Below are 17,826 nucleotides of genomic sequence, written 5' to 3'. Positions count from 1 at the left end.
GTTTTTGCTTTATGGGATGGTACATAAAGATAGGGGCAGCTGAAATATGAATACAAGCAATCAATTATTCAGCTTGTTTTTGGTGCTCAATAGATTATTCTAATAGAGAAATTGAGCCACACAGCAAGAAACACCCTTGGTATCATAAAGTCATAAATTATCACTTCTGAAAATATGAGTAATATACTTTACATCTGACACCACCTTCAACAAAACTTTTAATTGATTTTTCAATCCCCATTGGAAACTAATAATGCAAATCCAATATCAATATTCAAATACAGAGCCAGCAGGCCTACATGTGCCACCATACCACCCCCCCCCCTCTTTAAAAAAAGAAAAGAAAACCGCCCCTAATCAAATTCCTAAAAAAATATTTATGGAAAAAAATATGCAAGGCCTATGCCATTCAATACTAAACAGAATGATGCTGTAATCTCCATATAATATGGCAGTGTATCCAAGAAATATGATCTCATCTTAAATTGATTTTTTTACTGATGTTTTATGATGTGAAATTGATTTTTTTCGTTTTTAAGAACTCTAAAATCAATCCTGCTTTTATGTTAGTGGGTGTGATTTCACAACATCATTTTTCTGTAATTTCAATAGGATATCAAAAAAAAATTATTAAAAACCCATCACTGATCAGGTGAGGAAATCTAAAATTGTATGTGTACATCAATTTGCACTAAATGTCTGCATATAAAAAATGTTTGGTGCATCTTCCAAATAACAATAATTTGAAATAATATTATTATACTATTGATACATATATGCAGCAAATTTGAAAAAAAGGAAAAGTTTTAAGTGCTGAAATGATATATAACAAACACAAAATCAATATGACAAAAAAAAAACACCCCAAACTTTCACAAAATATATTTCAACTTCCTGGAAGTAAGATCTCGATTGATTTGGATTTATGCAATGGCAGAATAGTGTTAAAGCTTGTTGTATTTAACATTCAATATTACCAAAAACACCAAACACTCAGCAATGCCTTTACACTTGTCTATATTCTTTCTTTAACACCTAGTTCATAGAAATGAAACACAAGCTCACATACGCTAGTATGCTTCTTTGATAAACTTGAATATAAATCCTTAAATGGACACTGCTTCTTTAAATGGATACAGTCCATGTACAAGCATCAATTCAATCACAAGACCAGAAAATTAAATATCATGTCTTTGCCAAAAGAAATCAACATGTATATTATCATAGGTATATTATAGGCCTATACATATATATTTTTTTAATACATAAAAAGATAATTTTCAAGTAAATAATGAATTTTGTTGATAAAAAAAACCCTCAATAATGTGACAAACATTTTCAATACATGATCATAATCTGTAGGGCAGAAAGCCATGTGTGAGTAATCACAAATTAATTTTTCATGATGAATGTCTTAAAAACAATCCAACATGCATAACTCTCCTTTCCAATAATTCTACATGATCCTCTTTCACAAAACACTGAAATTTTACAACCGGTTACATATTTGTGTAAAAATTTGAACAGGTATCCAAAGTTTTCTACATATTTACAAAACCAGATCACACTCGAAATGAAATCACTTTAGACTCAGAGAGAAAATCATCTCCCCATTCTAATTGAATGCCCTATCATATGCTTATACTATGCATTCCCAGTTTTACAAAATAATTAATAAAACCAAATTCCATACACATATAACAACACCCTGATAATAAATCATATTTGGATATAAAGACAAGACATATCTCAAACAGGTATTTGTCATATTTTTATATGAGTGGTGTTATACTTTTTTGGGTTAAACTTTCAAGAACAATACAAACTACAATTGATCCAAATATATATATATATATATCATGTTTTCAGATTTCATAAAGGGATCAATAGGTCAACCAATCAAAATCACTTTGAAACCACAAACTAGCACATAAAAGAGTGAACTTCCAAAAGATGACAACCAAAATGATAGGGTGGAAAAGAAAGTAACTTCCTCAGCAAATATTGGCAAAATCTGACAAAACAATAGATGAACCAACATCTGCAAAATTCATTTGTGGCATAATTTTTGTCATGCAGGGGGGAAATATAAAGCTTAGAGCCGTTTCCTTACATGTTAGCGCCGGGTGAATTCTCTTATGAAGTACGGGCGTCCGGATGCAGAATTGACACGAAACCAACATAACGTCAACAAGTACTTCTGGCGGGTGGGTAACAAAAACTAAAAGAAAGTTGTAGCTGTCAAAAGCCAAATAGAAAAAAACAACACTGCTCTGTGCCTTCAACTAAAATGGATCACTTTCTCTCAACTTGACTTGAGTCAGGTAGCACTGGCTGGTAATTTTCTTTCTTCCCTATCTTCTTCTGTTATTACATTCTGAGTGCAATTCTGTGAAAAGATATATCATTTCTAGAAAGAAGCAGCAGTTTTGTGTAGAGAACATGAAAACAGTTGAAAAGGCGAGTGCCACTGCTCGGAATGCGAAGCGGAGTTTCCTGTCCGACTATTGCCGAGTGAGCGGCGTGGATATCTCGTTCCACAACGGTGTAGAGACTAGAGTGGAGGAAGGCATCAATTCGATTACCCCATCACAATTACAAGTCCAAGCTATGAAATAATACCAGAAATATCTTCATGTCCTTAAAGTGGTGATATATGAAAGATAACTAACACATCAAGCACAATCGAAATGAAGAAAATATGATTGGATAGAAAAATCGAAGAAATGACGCAGAGTGTGATTGAGCGCTCGGGCTGGAGGTGTTCCCTCCGCGGGAGGATGCGGCATGGATGCTCCTCCAAATTCCGCCGAGGAATAGAAACAGATACCACGTTTCCACCAAGTGGCAGCTACTACCGACTACCTGACATAGAAGATAAAAGTTAGTCTACCTACCGTTCTCAATGGAAGTTAGGGGGTTCCTCTCGCTTCCGATGTGCTGAGGTTTCGCCTGCTTTCGCCGCGACATCATGGACGGGAAAAAGCGGCGTCCAAGGTGAAACCAGGTTTTTCTGTCAAAAATCCGCGATCTTTTCGAGGTGAAAAAAGTCCGATCTGGGGATCCTCGTATCCTAAATGCGCTCGATTACTTAGGTGCATTCAATCACATACTAAAACGTAAAATCTCATAGTGGGGTATTCCGCATATTCATACACATACAGGAATTGTGTGTGTGTATGCGGTGAATGCCGAATGTGTACACACACGGTGTTGGGAGATCCGCCTACATGTGTGCGCATGTACACCAATTTATGATTTATGCAATAGAGAGCTTGTTGCTCCGCTATGAATGGTCCTTTCTGATTGGTCGATATACTAATTAGGTGTCGAAAAGTTTAACAAAACTCCTTTCGCGCGGGCTCTCTCAATCCAAGTGCCATTATCTGTCATTTTCAGGGACAAACATGCTCTATTGACCACTCTCATAGCAGACTCTTCATTTTTTTCGAGGAATGTATTCAATTCATTTTCGCCTGCTGTCCGAGTTACTGGGCAAAATCAGATACTACGTGTGGTATGTCATGGTCGCTTTGTGCCTGACGTGAAACAATTTCTGACCAATCCAATTTTCTATCGCGATCGTTCACTGCAGATACGCCTGATTAAACCTGCCGACATACGAGCATATTAAAATTTTGATGTGTTACGTAACAGCGTACTTATAAATGATAAGGGAGTTTAACCTTTAACCATCAATCACAATTTGCAATTTTTATTATCTTCTGAGTGATAAGAAAATGCTGTTTTGTAGCCCCGACAGGAAGAAGATTTAGTCATGTTTAATGGCAGATGAGATGATACGGAAGTGTTGGAAAGTCAACGCAGAAATGAAAATTACAAATAAACGAAACCCGACATACAACCTTCGATTCTTTACATAATAGTCTTTTCCGCATATTTCAGGAAAATTTAGCACATACACAATGATGAAATGTAAATGTTATGGTGTAACATTAACTGATAGTTTTGCAAACAGGCCTATTAATGGTCAATACACATAAAATATGCCTTCGGTTTCTGCATGAAGGCCCTAAAAGAAAATAATGATTGTATCTTCCTCAAAAAATTGAATTGAATTTGAATTGAAAAATATATAAACTTATATTACGAACCATGGTAACTGAAATACAATGCATCGCTCATGTGAAACGCATTGTGTTTATTACTCACACTGATGCAGTTATCTTAACTGGAAGAATACATATTTTCACTTTTGTTAGAGAGGAATTTGAATAAAATACTATATACTCAATATCTTTTAGTGAACATAAAATAATTAAGAACAAAAAATAAAGACATCTTGATTGAATTTCAACTAACTGCTAAGGACTACGTATTCATATACATATTTTAAAATTTCAATCTTTTCATTTTTCCGTTATTGTTTGCACATTTCTCTTCTTTATCTATTTTTTTGGGGGGGTGATGCCTCTGCTGCTATGATTTTCCTCATCCACAAGCAATAATTTGTAATCATATGAGCTGGCTGGAGAAAAAACATATATTTTCAACCTCACCCCCCCCACACACACACACACTCATCTCTCGTCCTCTCATCTCCACGATATTCAGATTGTATTGACGCGACCAAGAAAAGTGGAAGAGAGCGCTAAAAAATCACTTGAGGTATAAAAACCTAAATTCATTCCTTTCGCGTTTATTGACGTTGTTTCCTTGTATATTTCTCTTTTAATTCATTTCTTTCGTCATCCATTCATGTCTTAATTTATTGACCTTGTCTCAAGGACATTCATATTTTGGTCCAGTTAAAACCTTTACAAGGTCTTTTGCTTCATTCTCCGGGCCCCTCCCAATCTTACTTTTACCAAGAACCCCATTCTTACACAGAAAGAGATAATGACGTCACATTGAAAACTAGTGACTCGATTAGCAATGGTATTAACTAATGTCCATAAACTTGCATCATCTCGAAGGCCCAGGCCCACGCCCACGTAACCACCCAATTGTACAAGCCCATTTTAATTGAAGATTATGTCGTCACTATATCATACATGCAGGGGGAAACATTTTTTTTTCAAACTTCACACGTCCTTTCATTATGATGACATGTAAGTGTAACGAACAATAAATATCATGAATGCATGTCTGAAATTAGCCATCCGTTTCGCCCTATCAAACATATACCCCTCCTCTCGCCAAGCAACTAAAAAGGGGTCATACATTGGCCCATATTGTCTTCTTTTGATTATGGCGTGTTATTTCTACATCTATTGTTTGTCATACTCCCATTTTGGTCCTCTCAGAGCAGTATCTCTGGTTAGAAACAAGCCCTTTTGTCCTCGAGAATTAAGGTTTTTTTATTGACCGGAGAAGCACATTGAAATTCGTCTAATGATTTCTTTTGACCTACTATAATCTGATCTTCAATAAGACTCAACAAATAGGCATATTCAGCGTTACGTAACAAAAGTATACATGCATATCTGCATTCAGCGATGCATATATTGTGTGTGTAATATAATACATCAGGTCGATATATCACATCGGTATTGCATATTATAAGCGGCACAGAGCAAATGGTTGTTGTTCATTGGTGAGACTATAAAATTTCGGCGGGTGTATGAATCATAAAGTTATTACGCAAAACTGTGTAATATGATACGTCACTCATAACCATATAGAGGAAAATATATTGGCCTTTTCATTACATCTGATATATGATTATGATGAAAACACTCAATAGAAAAAGGCTCGGTAATTACCTATCACGGTATACACGTGCAAGTATCAGGTCTTACTGCATTTAAATAAAAAAAAACTAATTGTCGAAAATGCAACGTGTGTTTATACACAACCGTGGAACACATCGTGTGAGTTTAATCGCACATTCCAAAACTCACACATCCAAAGCAAATTAATAATTACCGTACATGTTGACGTAGATATTTACTGCGCTAAATTAAAGCACATGTACTGATGCGTGCATGACACCTGCCCTACATAGCAATGTTAATGTGAATTCGGGTGCATCATTGCGTCACAGAAAAATAAAGACAACAAGAAGAAGTATAAGAGCAAAAAAGAAAACATTGATACAGTGTCGGCATGCATCAGTAGTAGTTTTTAGTAGAAGTAGTGTAGCAGTCAGTGGAGTGGAAGACTGGAAGTAGTAGCAATAGCAGATAAAATAGTAGTATTAGCAGTAGAAAGATAAAAAGAAATAGTCAAAGTAGTAGAGTTGTGGTGAGAGTTTAGCAGTATGAACAGTATTAGTCATAGTAACAGTAGTAGTAATGTAGTGGTGGTGGTGGTAGTAGTAGTAGTAGCAGAAGTATTAGTAATAGTAGTAGTAGAAGTAGTAGTAGTAGGAGTATTATTATGATTAGTAGGAGGAGGAGGAGTGGTGGTAGTAGCAGGAGTGGGAGGAGTATTAGTATTAGTAGTAGTAGTAATAGGAGTAGTATGAGAAGTAGAAGTAGTAGTAGTAGTAGTAGTAGTAGTAGTAGTAGTAGTAGTAGTAGTAGTAGTAGTAGTAGTAGTAGTAGTAGTAGTAGTATGTTGCTAGTAGTTGACTCATGAAAATGACAATGGTAAGTAACATTGGTAAAAATATTGTAAAATTGTAAATATAATGAAATAATTAAATTCTCATATTTTCATTGAACACCAAATGAAATTTCTCTGGAAATAAGTATTATTTTGCGCAAGGAAATACACCTGTGCTACGTGATAGGATAGAAAATATTATGGAATTCACACAATTGTCGTCATTAACATCAAGTGAGAAAAGGGCAATATGATGGAATTTATCTTAAAACTTGGTTCATGCAGATAATTAAATTTTAACCTGCATTCTGCGTCCCTGGCGTACACCTGTATGCGGGTGTTAAACGCAACAATATTATGTGATCTTTGAAGAAAAAAATTCGAGGCGTCCATTTCGACGGTCCGATACTTTCATGAATACTCAATATTCGCAATTCCTTGGACAATCTATTTCTCCTTTATGATATACATAACCGGCCCGAGATTAACGTGCTAATTGAACACACACCCTTATCCTGTATCCAGTGTCCACAATAATACGACGAAAAATTGAATTCTCCCCCAAAAGCAATGAAACTATAAATCGACACGCGATATTTTCTGAGCGGATATATTGAAATATTTCCGAAATATATTCATGGAAAGATGTAACCCGTAACCGCGAGACCTGTATCCAGTAGCGAAACGGGACACTGGGAATTATATCAATATGGTTTAAAATGTCATCCTTTGCTACTCAGGCAGAGCAGATCCAAGATATTGAATATATATTCTTCTTCTTTTTTCCCCCAAATCCTTCTCGTTTCCTACCTAGCTTTGAAGGGTATCGAAAGTAGTGATTGAAGCCTGTCAGAATGTCATGAACGTCTAGCCGATTTTTCCAGCAATATTTCCCATCTTTTGTTATATACAAATTTTAACAGCTCTCATTTTGGGTCATATTGCCCCTCCCCCTTCCTTCACTCCTTATCCTTATTCGTAAATTTTAATGACGTTTTAATAATGCTTTACATTATTTTGATGCTGATTACCATGTCACAATGATGCATAGATCCACAATGATCCAAAGGAAAGTCCATTGATCATTTGTCAATAATATGGGCGTCAATCCATTTTCAACAGCTGTAGGTATACGCAACTTGCACCCGAAAGTACCATGATTTCTATGTTACGAGCGAGTGAAGCAAGCGATTAAAAGGGGGGTCAGAGATCCACACGGCCTTGGTCTCTGTTCATAATAGAAAGATACTATTTTTTTCACTCGCTTCCTTAAGTTGTTTGCTTTTATAAACACCATAATATATATAAAAAAAAAAGCGAATTGAGAAAAGATAAACAATACTGTTTGACAAAATATTAAAAGAAAATAACAGTCAGGCACCTTGCTGTTATAATGTGAATGGTGATCGACATCTAGTCTCAATGATAAAAAGCGATTGCTATAAACCACCCTGAATTAATATTTACGAGAGGGCGTGGCGAGTGAGTAAAAAAATCATTAACAATCTATGCTACAAAAAAATCAAATGGGGAGGGGCGTGTCCTATTTTGAATTGAATTGAATTTATTTTCATACTTCACAAGATAACAAAATAATACAAGAAATACATTTGATTACATAGAAAATACAAAGATAATGGCAGTAAATAAAGTGAAATATGAAGGAACCTGCATAAAAAAGTCATTTTGGGTCACCACCCCTTCTCTCTCCCTTTCTCACTATGTCTTCCCTTTTATTTCTTCTTTCGTATACTACCCAAGTGCACCTGAATATTATTTCACTAATTTCTCATTGATTATATATAATATATCAATATTTTAAAGACAAAATGATATCGCATAATGATCAATGAATAATACCATGAATCTATCAAACAATTCGAATACAGTAGAGGTCTGCGTTTGTCTTTAAAAATCTTCTCTGCTATGCCGTCAAGCTTAAGAAAACGTATATCAACAAAAAAATATTTAAGCACTTGCTACATGTGCGGAAGTCAAATATCATTTCATCGTGCAAACAGGGGGAGATATCCTACGCAAATACGGTCACAAGAGAGAGTTGCAAATATCATGTCAATTCCATTACATCTCTCCTCTCTTTAGCTATCTCCGGGTCTCCCTTTCTTGATTTTATTTGATCCCCCTCTAATCATTAGCGTGTATTGGGGGCGTGGGGGTACTTGTCCCCAAAAGAGTCTTACAGCCAAAGAAACGAATGATGTATGAAATTATATTTAAAAAAAAGAAAAAGAAAAAAGGTGAACGGATATTATCTGAATATTATGCCACAATCTGTCACAAGATCAGATTTTCATTTATAAAAGGTCAAAATTTTAGCTCGCTCGCAACTTTTTTAGAAATTTTTGCCCCACGCCTCATGTTCTGCCAGTTCTTTTTTTTTTTGGGGGGGGGGGTTATATACGCCATGCACTGCCTCTCATTTATTTCCCTTCTCTCTGTCCCACTCACTATCTCTCTCATGCACCCTCCCCATCTCTTCAAATCCATTTTCAAGCTAAAAAGCTATTGGTTTTTCCGTTTGTCAATATTCCTATCATTTCATATTTTTCTTCATTCTTCTTATTTTTCACTCATTTTTATGCTTTCCTAAAAGACTGTAATTATCTCATTTCAAATAAATTTTCAGTTTTGATCTTCACATGGATTGTCGTGATGGTCACCCCCACTTCTCTTCCTCTTTCTTTTTCCCTCCCCCCCCCCCCCCCTCTTTCTCTCTTACCTATATCTATTTCTTTCTATCGCTCCCCACCCTGTACAGCTGTGAATGATATATAATATTGACAATGATCGAGTCACCTTTCATTTCTTGCGTTCGATGACAGTGACTGAAACCGATTAGAAAGTATTACTCGTCTGCCAAAACTTGACCTTTATTTGCCTCCAATTCGACACACATTTTCACAGGGGAAGCAAATAACCAAATATGAATCATATGCCAATATGTCTAAATTTAACGTCCATGTGGGTAACAGAGTTAAAGAAATTGAATTGATTCTTTAATGTGCCTCTCTCTCTCTTTCTCTCTCTCTCTTTATTGCTCACTCCCTCACTGCCTACAGAGTGCATAAGCGATTGCAATAATGACATTAGCAACTATGATGATTATGAAATTTACAATATTCAATTAAATTCAATTCAAATAAACATTTATTTCTCTTCCAATTGACAATTTAAAGCGATGATGATGATGGTGATAATAGTAAAAATAATGATTAAATGATTATAACAATGGTGATCGTGATAATAATAATAATAACAATAATTATAATAGTAATTTAATAATGATAACGATAATTATATAATGATAATACTAACTAATAGAAATAATGATGATATTAATAACATGGAGAATATATTTGAAGAAGCAAAAGAGGAATAAGGGAAAGAAAAAGAAAAGTGGAGAAAAAAGGACAAGGTCTGAGGAGAATAGAAGAAAAAGATTAAAACAGAGGAAGAAGAAGAAGCAAAAGAAAAGAAAATAAGGAGAAGAAAAATAATGGAGAGAGAGATAGAAAAGAAGAAAAGAAGGAGGAAAGAAAGGAATAAAGGAAGGAAGGAAGAAAGAAAGAAAGAAAGATAGATAGATAGATAGATAGATAGATAGATAGATAGATAGAAAGAAAGATAGATAGATAGATAGAAAGAAAGAAATATAGAAAGATAGAAAGAAAGAAAGAAAGAGCAATAAAGCAAAGAAGGATAAGGAGAAAAGAAATACTTCCAAAAAATGGAAATGCAAAACGAGCAACAACAACAACAAAAATGAGAGAGAGAAAAAGAGAATGGGGAGGAGAGATGAATTTGTCGATAAGATCTCAATTCAATGAATGTGCCTGGAGCGTGCTCGCGTGGCGGAGCAGTGTCAACACAACTACACAAACAATAGATGAAATAAATATGATTATGATTTTCTATACGGCCATTGACTCCATCTCTCATTCATTCTAGTGTGTCAACATTCTATTTTGAGATTGCTCGCGATTGCTTGATCAATATTTGGAATCTTTATCGATGATCCTCCCTAGTTTTCCTCGAACCTTTTGAAGATTGGATGAACTTTTAGTCGAAGCAAATGGAATTTATAATAGATGATTATTATTTATTCCATCGCATTCTCTGAAAAGGTCATGATCTGATGATTTTTTTTCAATTCTTCTGATCGCTTTCATCTTCCTCTCACGTCCCTGCTATCATACTTTCCTCATTATCATATAATCTTGCCTCCCCACTCTTCACATGCACTTTCTGCGATAATGAGAATTAATGAATTGCAGGTTGAATTAGCGTGATCGTCATGTGAAATGTACCCAACATTTTTTTTCCATTTCAGTCACATACATTTCTCTATGCTGTTGTAGTTGCATCCGATGTCAAAACTATTGTCAAACAGAAGAAAAATACGGTGTCGTGTGATATAACCCCAAAAGATTTTGTTTTCAAATCACGCTAATTGCCTAAATCCTAATTAATTGTATGTATTATGATTCAGGTGAGTTTTCGTAAATAAACAAACAGTGGACATTGGAGCCTCAGATTGAAAGCACTGCTTTCACCTTCGAAAAACAAATTAACGCATGCAATCCATGTTTTCTCTGAACTTTGATTCATTGTACCGCCAAAACTTTACATGTCACAGAATACGACAGGCTGAACCAATCTCTTCCCCTTGTAAGATCCCGTTTCATGTATCTCTCGCAATTTCTTTGCCTCCTATTTCTAAAACAATCCATCATTTTTGCTGGTTTTGTTCTATGAAAGTTCTATTTATTTGTGCATCGATCACGCGCGTTCGCAATACTCCGCACCATCCATCATTCCATTTCCTCACCAATCTCTTTCTCTTCGTCTTTAATCATGACATCTACGAACGATAATTCTTTGTTTTTAAATCTAAACACTATTTCAACTTTCTTGTTGCCAAAGGAAAGAAGAAATATGGGCCAAACTTTCCCCGAAGGTTTAAATGCGTCATCAAGCGTTAGACACAAATCACAAGTTACATATATTTTTTTTCTGATGCATTCAGAGCTGGAAATCGCGTTAATAATGTTACATAACACCTTGAATAAAGTGTATCTGCTCCCCCATATACCACTGGAGATGGAATAAGTGAATTAAATTCCAATTACATTTTTGCATAATAACCTTTATTTTCCCAAATTTTTAAATACACAATCGAAAGCAATTCTTTCCTAAACTGGTTAAGGGTACGAGGTCAAATGAGGTATCACAAGCGGTAGGTATACAAACATTCAAGAAAATATGAAAATAAATTTTACTTTAGCAAAATTATTGCCCGATATAATACTTCAATTTTAAAAATCACTATGTTTATTATAGTGTTGATGTGTATAATTAAATCGATCTTCCTAACTTTTCTTTATTCCTAAAATTGGAAAGTAGATCTATATGAATGAAATGATCTCATTTATAGACATATCTGTTCATGTCCAACAAAAGTAGGAGTATTATATAGAAAATGAGAGAATTTTATCATTTACATTTTGCCCCCCAAAATCAAATAATCTTTCGATGGGGCATGTATGCATTCTCCTGCATGTCTTGGTATATAGTTTCCACTAAGTGCCATTTTGAAATGGTTCATAATAATTAATTTTTATTTCCATACGAGCATGCATGAAATATCTGTTTGATGAAGAAAATGCATACACAGAATCATCATCAATGTATGACACTTTATGGAATTTATATTACTTTACATAAGAAGAATCAGCACACGTGACATCATTTTTTTTAAATTCTGTTATTGTTCCCAAACTTTCATCAATATGTTCCTTTCATCTTTCGTATTCTATGAAACATCGTGATATAAGGTTGATTTCTTCTTTATTAACCTTATTCAATTTAAGCCTTTTCAAATCTTTAAGTGAAATAAACCCCATTCTCCAATATCGGGTTGGTCATGTCCAACCAATGCGAAATTTGGAACAGACGCCTGGAAGCTAGGTTGCCAAAAAATACTAACTTGAAAAAAAACAGTAATTTGGTTTGATTTATTTGAATAAAAACTTAAGCATGATATATAAAAATATATTTGTTCAAACTTGATAATGCAAGAAATAATTTAAATGACAATATCTATCTGTGTTCATGGTCATTTCCTTTAAATGGGATTAACTTATCTGTTACTGAAACCTTATGAATAATGTTACCAACATCATATTGTATGGAACTCTTTTGAGCTCGATTTTATTTGTCTAATATTTGTTGTTTGTCGATTTTTTATACTGCAAATTCTTATTTCGGTAAAGTTTAAGTGAAATGAATATGATGGGAGTGGCATACAAGACACAAAATTAGCGCTTGTGAACTAGGCCCTATATATATTATCTGGGACGGAACTGTAATCGTATGTTGTGTACATTAGTGTTAAAACGGTCTTACAAAAATAATGGAAGGAGTTTCGGGAAACAATTTTTTACCGTTGATGGCTCAAGTTGAGTAAAAATAGAAAATCTTAATCACTATTTCAAATAGAACTCTTCTTTACTTCGAACTATAAAGTAATTTTTAAACTATGTCGAAAAATATTTCAGCGGAGCACTAAACAGAGAAACAACACTTATGAAAATAAATTGCTGCCATTTACAATTTTCCCCAGAAACGACTCGACCGAGACAAGTGTGTATATATTCCCACGTCATCTTGAAAATATAACACAAGATGTGAAACACGCCTCATCATGCATTTACCCAATAAGTAACGCATAAACAAAATAGAGATGCATCTTCTTATGTCTTTATTTGTGCGATGCAATGACAGGTTGTTATTTGTATAATATGAAGCCATAAAAAGGAGGAGAGGGGTAAGCTTAAGAGGAGAGAGGCGAGAGATGAGAAGAAAGGGGTAAGAGAAGGACACGGATGATGATGTATGGGACTAAGGACATTAACGATGTGCTCATGCATCATCTAGGCGAGGATATTAATGCAGAGCCAGTTTGTTTCGGGTTTCATGGCTTGCTTGCATCTCCCCGTCTGAAACGACTATCCATCATCCAAGAGGAGTTTGATGTTTGATACTATCGTCATCATCGTCATCATCATCATCATCATCACCATCTCCATCATCACCATCTTCATCATCATCATCACCATCATCATCATAATCATTATCACCATCGTAATCATCATCGTAATCAATATCAACATCATCATCAGCGTCGGCATCATCATCTCAATTACCACCGTAGTCATCATAGTCATTATCGTCGTCATCATCATCATCATCACTACCATTCTCGTCATCGGTATCGTCGTCATCAATATCAACGCCATCATCAGTGTCGGTATCATTATCTTCATCATCATCAAAATCGTCATAGCCGTCGTCATCATCATCATAATCAGTATCACCATCATCGTCATCGTCTGCACCACCAGCATCATCGTCACCATCAAAGTGCATATGCCTAATGACGATTACTTTCATGGTCACAATTACCTATCGCCGCCATCGCTGTCATCGTCATCATCATTAACCTCAAATTAGTTTGATATTATGGCATTGTAAAAGAAAAATATTTGTTCAACTAAAGATTAGTCTATATAGATTATAAGTATGTTTGTGTTTTATTATTATGCTCAGAGAGATTTCTACAATATGTAAAAGATTTTATTCTGTATTATTCCTTTTGTGATTATAAATTGTTAATTTTTATCTATTTTTTAAAATGAATTTTGATTCAATTATGTTAATGATTTCATGTAAACCATTATTTTCATGTGTTATATATAATGATGAAAAAATAAAATATGCTTTTAAAATGTTATCATCATGATAACTTGCGCTAGATTTGTCTTTTTAGAATATCAGACACGTCTTATAATAAGTGCCATATATTAATTTCGGTAGGTGTTTTTCTTATTCGTCTTGCACTTGATAAAGTTTCCTTACGTTGATGAAATAAAAATCGTTATAGTATCAGCATAAACAAATCCGAAAGTACAGTTTGTGAACCACAATACTTTGTATTAATATTTCCATGATGAAAGCACTGAGAGCCATTATTACCCTATTCACGTAATATTGAAAAGCACAAAAATGCCCCGGTCTGTTTTTTATATTGCTTTCCCCCTTTGGTTGCTTGTTTAGTTGTTGATTCTTGTTTTATTTACAAGTTTCGGTTTTGAAAGATCGTTCAAACATTCTAAGAGGTTGATATTTCCCATCAATATATGGCATTCGATATGACAACCTCTCTTGTAATCTCAACTCCCTAATACAAAAACGATTGTTACGACTCTCTGCCGCCAACTAATTCTTCCCGACCTGCGCTCCTCGCTAATTATTTTAGACGTGCGCGTGACGCACACGTGTGGGTGGTGCGTGCTTCCATTTTGCGAGGGCGAATTAAATCTAGTTTTTGAGACTGTCATCATGAATACAACCATCCGTCATACTTGTTGGCAGAAAGCGGGCCCGCTCGGCCGTAGCTGATTAAGAAGAAAGCCATAATTCTCCTCCATCATATTTGAATAAACAGAATTTGGGGATTGTCCTGTATGGATATAGGCCTACATTTGGGAAAACACGACGAATCCTGGCGGTGTATTTATGAATGTTTGGAGAGTATGGATATTGTGGCTTGAAGTACGGTCGCTCGTTCCCGCGCACTCTTGCTCAGTCGCGTACAGCATAATTAAAACATTCCTGTGATGAATTATGTGTGTCAATAAACTTGACATTGGTACGTTGTAAGAAATTCTCCCTCCCCTTCTCTCTTTGTCACCATAACTTACTATCTTTACTCTTCTCTTTCGACGTCTCTCATTTCTGAAGCTGTCCATGGTGTTTCGCTTCTTCACTAGTACATTCACTCTAGTTGATCGTTATTATTCACGTTATTATTAATCCAGGATAATTTCTCCAACATAATACCCTGTAATATTTATGTCAGATAAATAAATAAAATCAAAATCAAATCAAATGTGTTCCGAATTGATTATAAGTTTATGTCGACAATTGTATTTCGAAATTCCTTATTAGAAATCTTTATATGAATTGCGGCATAATATTAAGAATAATTATTGATATATCAGCTCTAACAAATATCACTATAAACCCAAGAATAGGAAATCCAGACGCCTGATGTTGTTTTTTTTCAACGGAGGAACATTTCAAGTTAAAACTTCTTTTCGGGAAATTGTCTACATATCTGTTATCGATCATCAGGGTTGAAATCGATAGCTTACAATGCTTAGCAACTAAAACTTCTAGCCAATCACGACACCCCTTTTCAACGTAGCCGAAAACGCTCTCTGTTACTCTATATACCATGAAGAATATTTTCTCATGGTAATGATTTGAATTCTGTTGAATTGGGTATTTTAATAAATTGTCAACCTTAATGCATTGGTAAAAGTTTGGCACCCCCTACCTCCCAGCCCATTCGTGAAATCCTATTTATTTATTATTCATTTATTCATTTATCTATTTATCTATTTTTTATCTATTTATTTATATTTCATTATTTTCATTTTTGGGGGAGGGGTTCGAATTTATCAGAATACAGATGGCTTTTCCTAAAATGTATCTTCGTTGAAAAACTGTTGAATAACGGATTTCTCACCCCCAAGTGTCTGAATTGTTTTGTAGTCATACATTCTCATCATATTTTGTGTTGATTTTGTTAGTTTCGATCGGATCTCTTGCACAATATGTGTTATCTAATAGTGAATTCATACTTTTAGATTAAACATTAATAATCTTATTATTTCCTTAATACAAAAACTCAATACGAGCTTTGATTTTCCATTATCTTAAATTTGTGTACTTTGTTACCATGCAAACATTGTATTTAGTTTGAATTGTGTGATGTATTTTTTTTTCATTTCTGTTTAGACCAAATAAAATTCAGTCAACCCTTTCACCAAACCATATTGTTTCACAGTAATTTTTCTAAATGACATTATTCTTCTATTTAGAACGCGAGTACGTTTTATCACATGTTTACTTAAAGGAGCATACTTTTTTTTCTTTAAAAATCATGCTTTATTTCTTCTTCTTAATGTGAAAATGATGGATAACATGAAATCATTAACACAATTGAATCAGAATTCATACATAAACAAATTAAATTGAATATTCCAAAAGTACACTTAGAATCAATCTGTATATATTTCTATAACAATTTAAAATCACAAAGAGAATAGTGATTTACTGATAAAAGTTGTCTAAATATTTCGAGATATCTATATGACTATATGATTTTTTTTCCTTTACACTACTAATACATCAAATTAATTTGAGGAAGTTAATGATAAAACACACACACCCACCATAAATGGTAACACACATAATGGTAATTTTCTTTTGTTTACAGATTTACCTTATACCTTCACTAATGTCAGTTTAATGGAAGTTTCTTCAAAGTAATAAATGCTAGCCATCTCAGGATATTAACTTATCAATATTTTTTTCTTGGGGCAAGTTATCAACAAGAATCTGATCTGCAAAGTACTCGAGACACAACCAACGGTGTCTCAATATATCTGTTATCGATCACCAGAAATCGATACCATACGAAGCTTAGCGACCAAAACTTTCAGCCAATCACGAGACTCCCTTTCAACGTGCGCGTATACATTAGTCTGCAATCACAGACCCAATATATTATATGTTATTTAACTTTTACCAATATTTATTAAACCATACTAGTAGTGAAGACTAGACCCCAAACTCTCTGAATGTGTCCAGAGGCAGCAATATTACATAGTGAATTTAGTCACACAGCTTCAGGCTCTGCATTATACGCACAATGCAAATTGCAAAAACCAAAGGTCTGTTCATCTGCCTGAGACTACGTACACTTCTCCGTAATACATGTTCCGAAATTGGTATTAACTCTCCACTGGCGTACGTATGTAGGATGTATGGGGCCACCCCCCCCCCAAAAAAAAAAGTTAAAAGATAAATAAATAAAAAATAAAATAAATTAATTAAAATAAAGTGAAATAAAATAAAATACATGAATAAATAAATAAATCAAATACATAAATTTTCATAAATTAATAAATTAAATTAAATTAAATCACATTAAATTTAAAAAAAATGAATAAATAAATAGAAAGAGGAAAAGAAAGAGTGAAATGTTAAATTATTTCTAAATATTATGTAAAAATATTTTGCTCGCTCGCGTATTAATGTAAAGAACTATTGCTCCATGCATATCTGACCCCTCAAAATTTTTGGCTTACTATGCCGCTGATGCCATATTTTTTCTCCGAGTGATCCGATTATTTAACTTCCATGTTTGAATGAAATATATTCATA

At 34.2% G+C, this 17,826-nt stretch overlaps 1 protein-coding gene across 1 annotated transcript in view; it reads right to left on the bottom strand.

Annotated features, from left to right (window-relative positions):
• Nucleotides 1-13,983, bottom strand: part of LOC121409696 (sal-like protein 3) — a 72,768-nt gene extending 58,785 nt beyond the window's left edge. Inside the window, exon 1 of the mRNA XM_041601604.1 lies at nucleotides 13,788-13,983. Within this exon, the coding sequence (XP_041457538.1) occupies nucleotides 13,788-13,983 (196 nt within the window). The remainder of the gene's footprint in view (nucleotides 1-13,787) is intronic.
• Between the last annotated feature and the right edge of the window lie 3,843 nt (nucleotides 13,984-17,826).

This window comes from Lytechinus variegatus, chromosome 2, assembly GCF_018143015.1.
Source record: "Lytechinus variegatus isolate NC3 chromosome 2, Lvar_3.0, whole genome shotgun sequence".
NCBI classification, from domain to species: domain Eukaryota; kingdom Metazoa; phylum Echinodermata; class Echinoidea; order Temnopleuroida; family Toxopneustidae; genus Lytechinus; species Lytechinus variegatus.
Note: the sequence above shows the minus strand (reverse complement) of the source record. Positions and strands in the feature narration are given on the sequence as shown.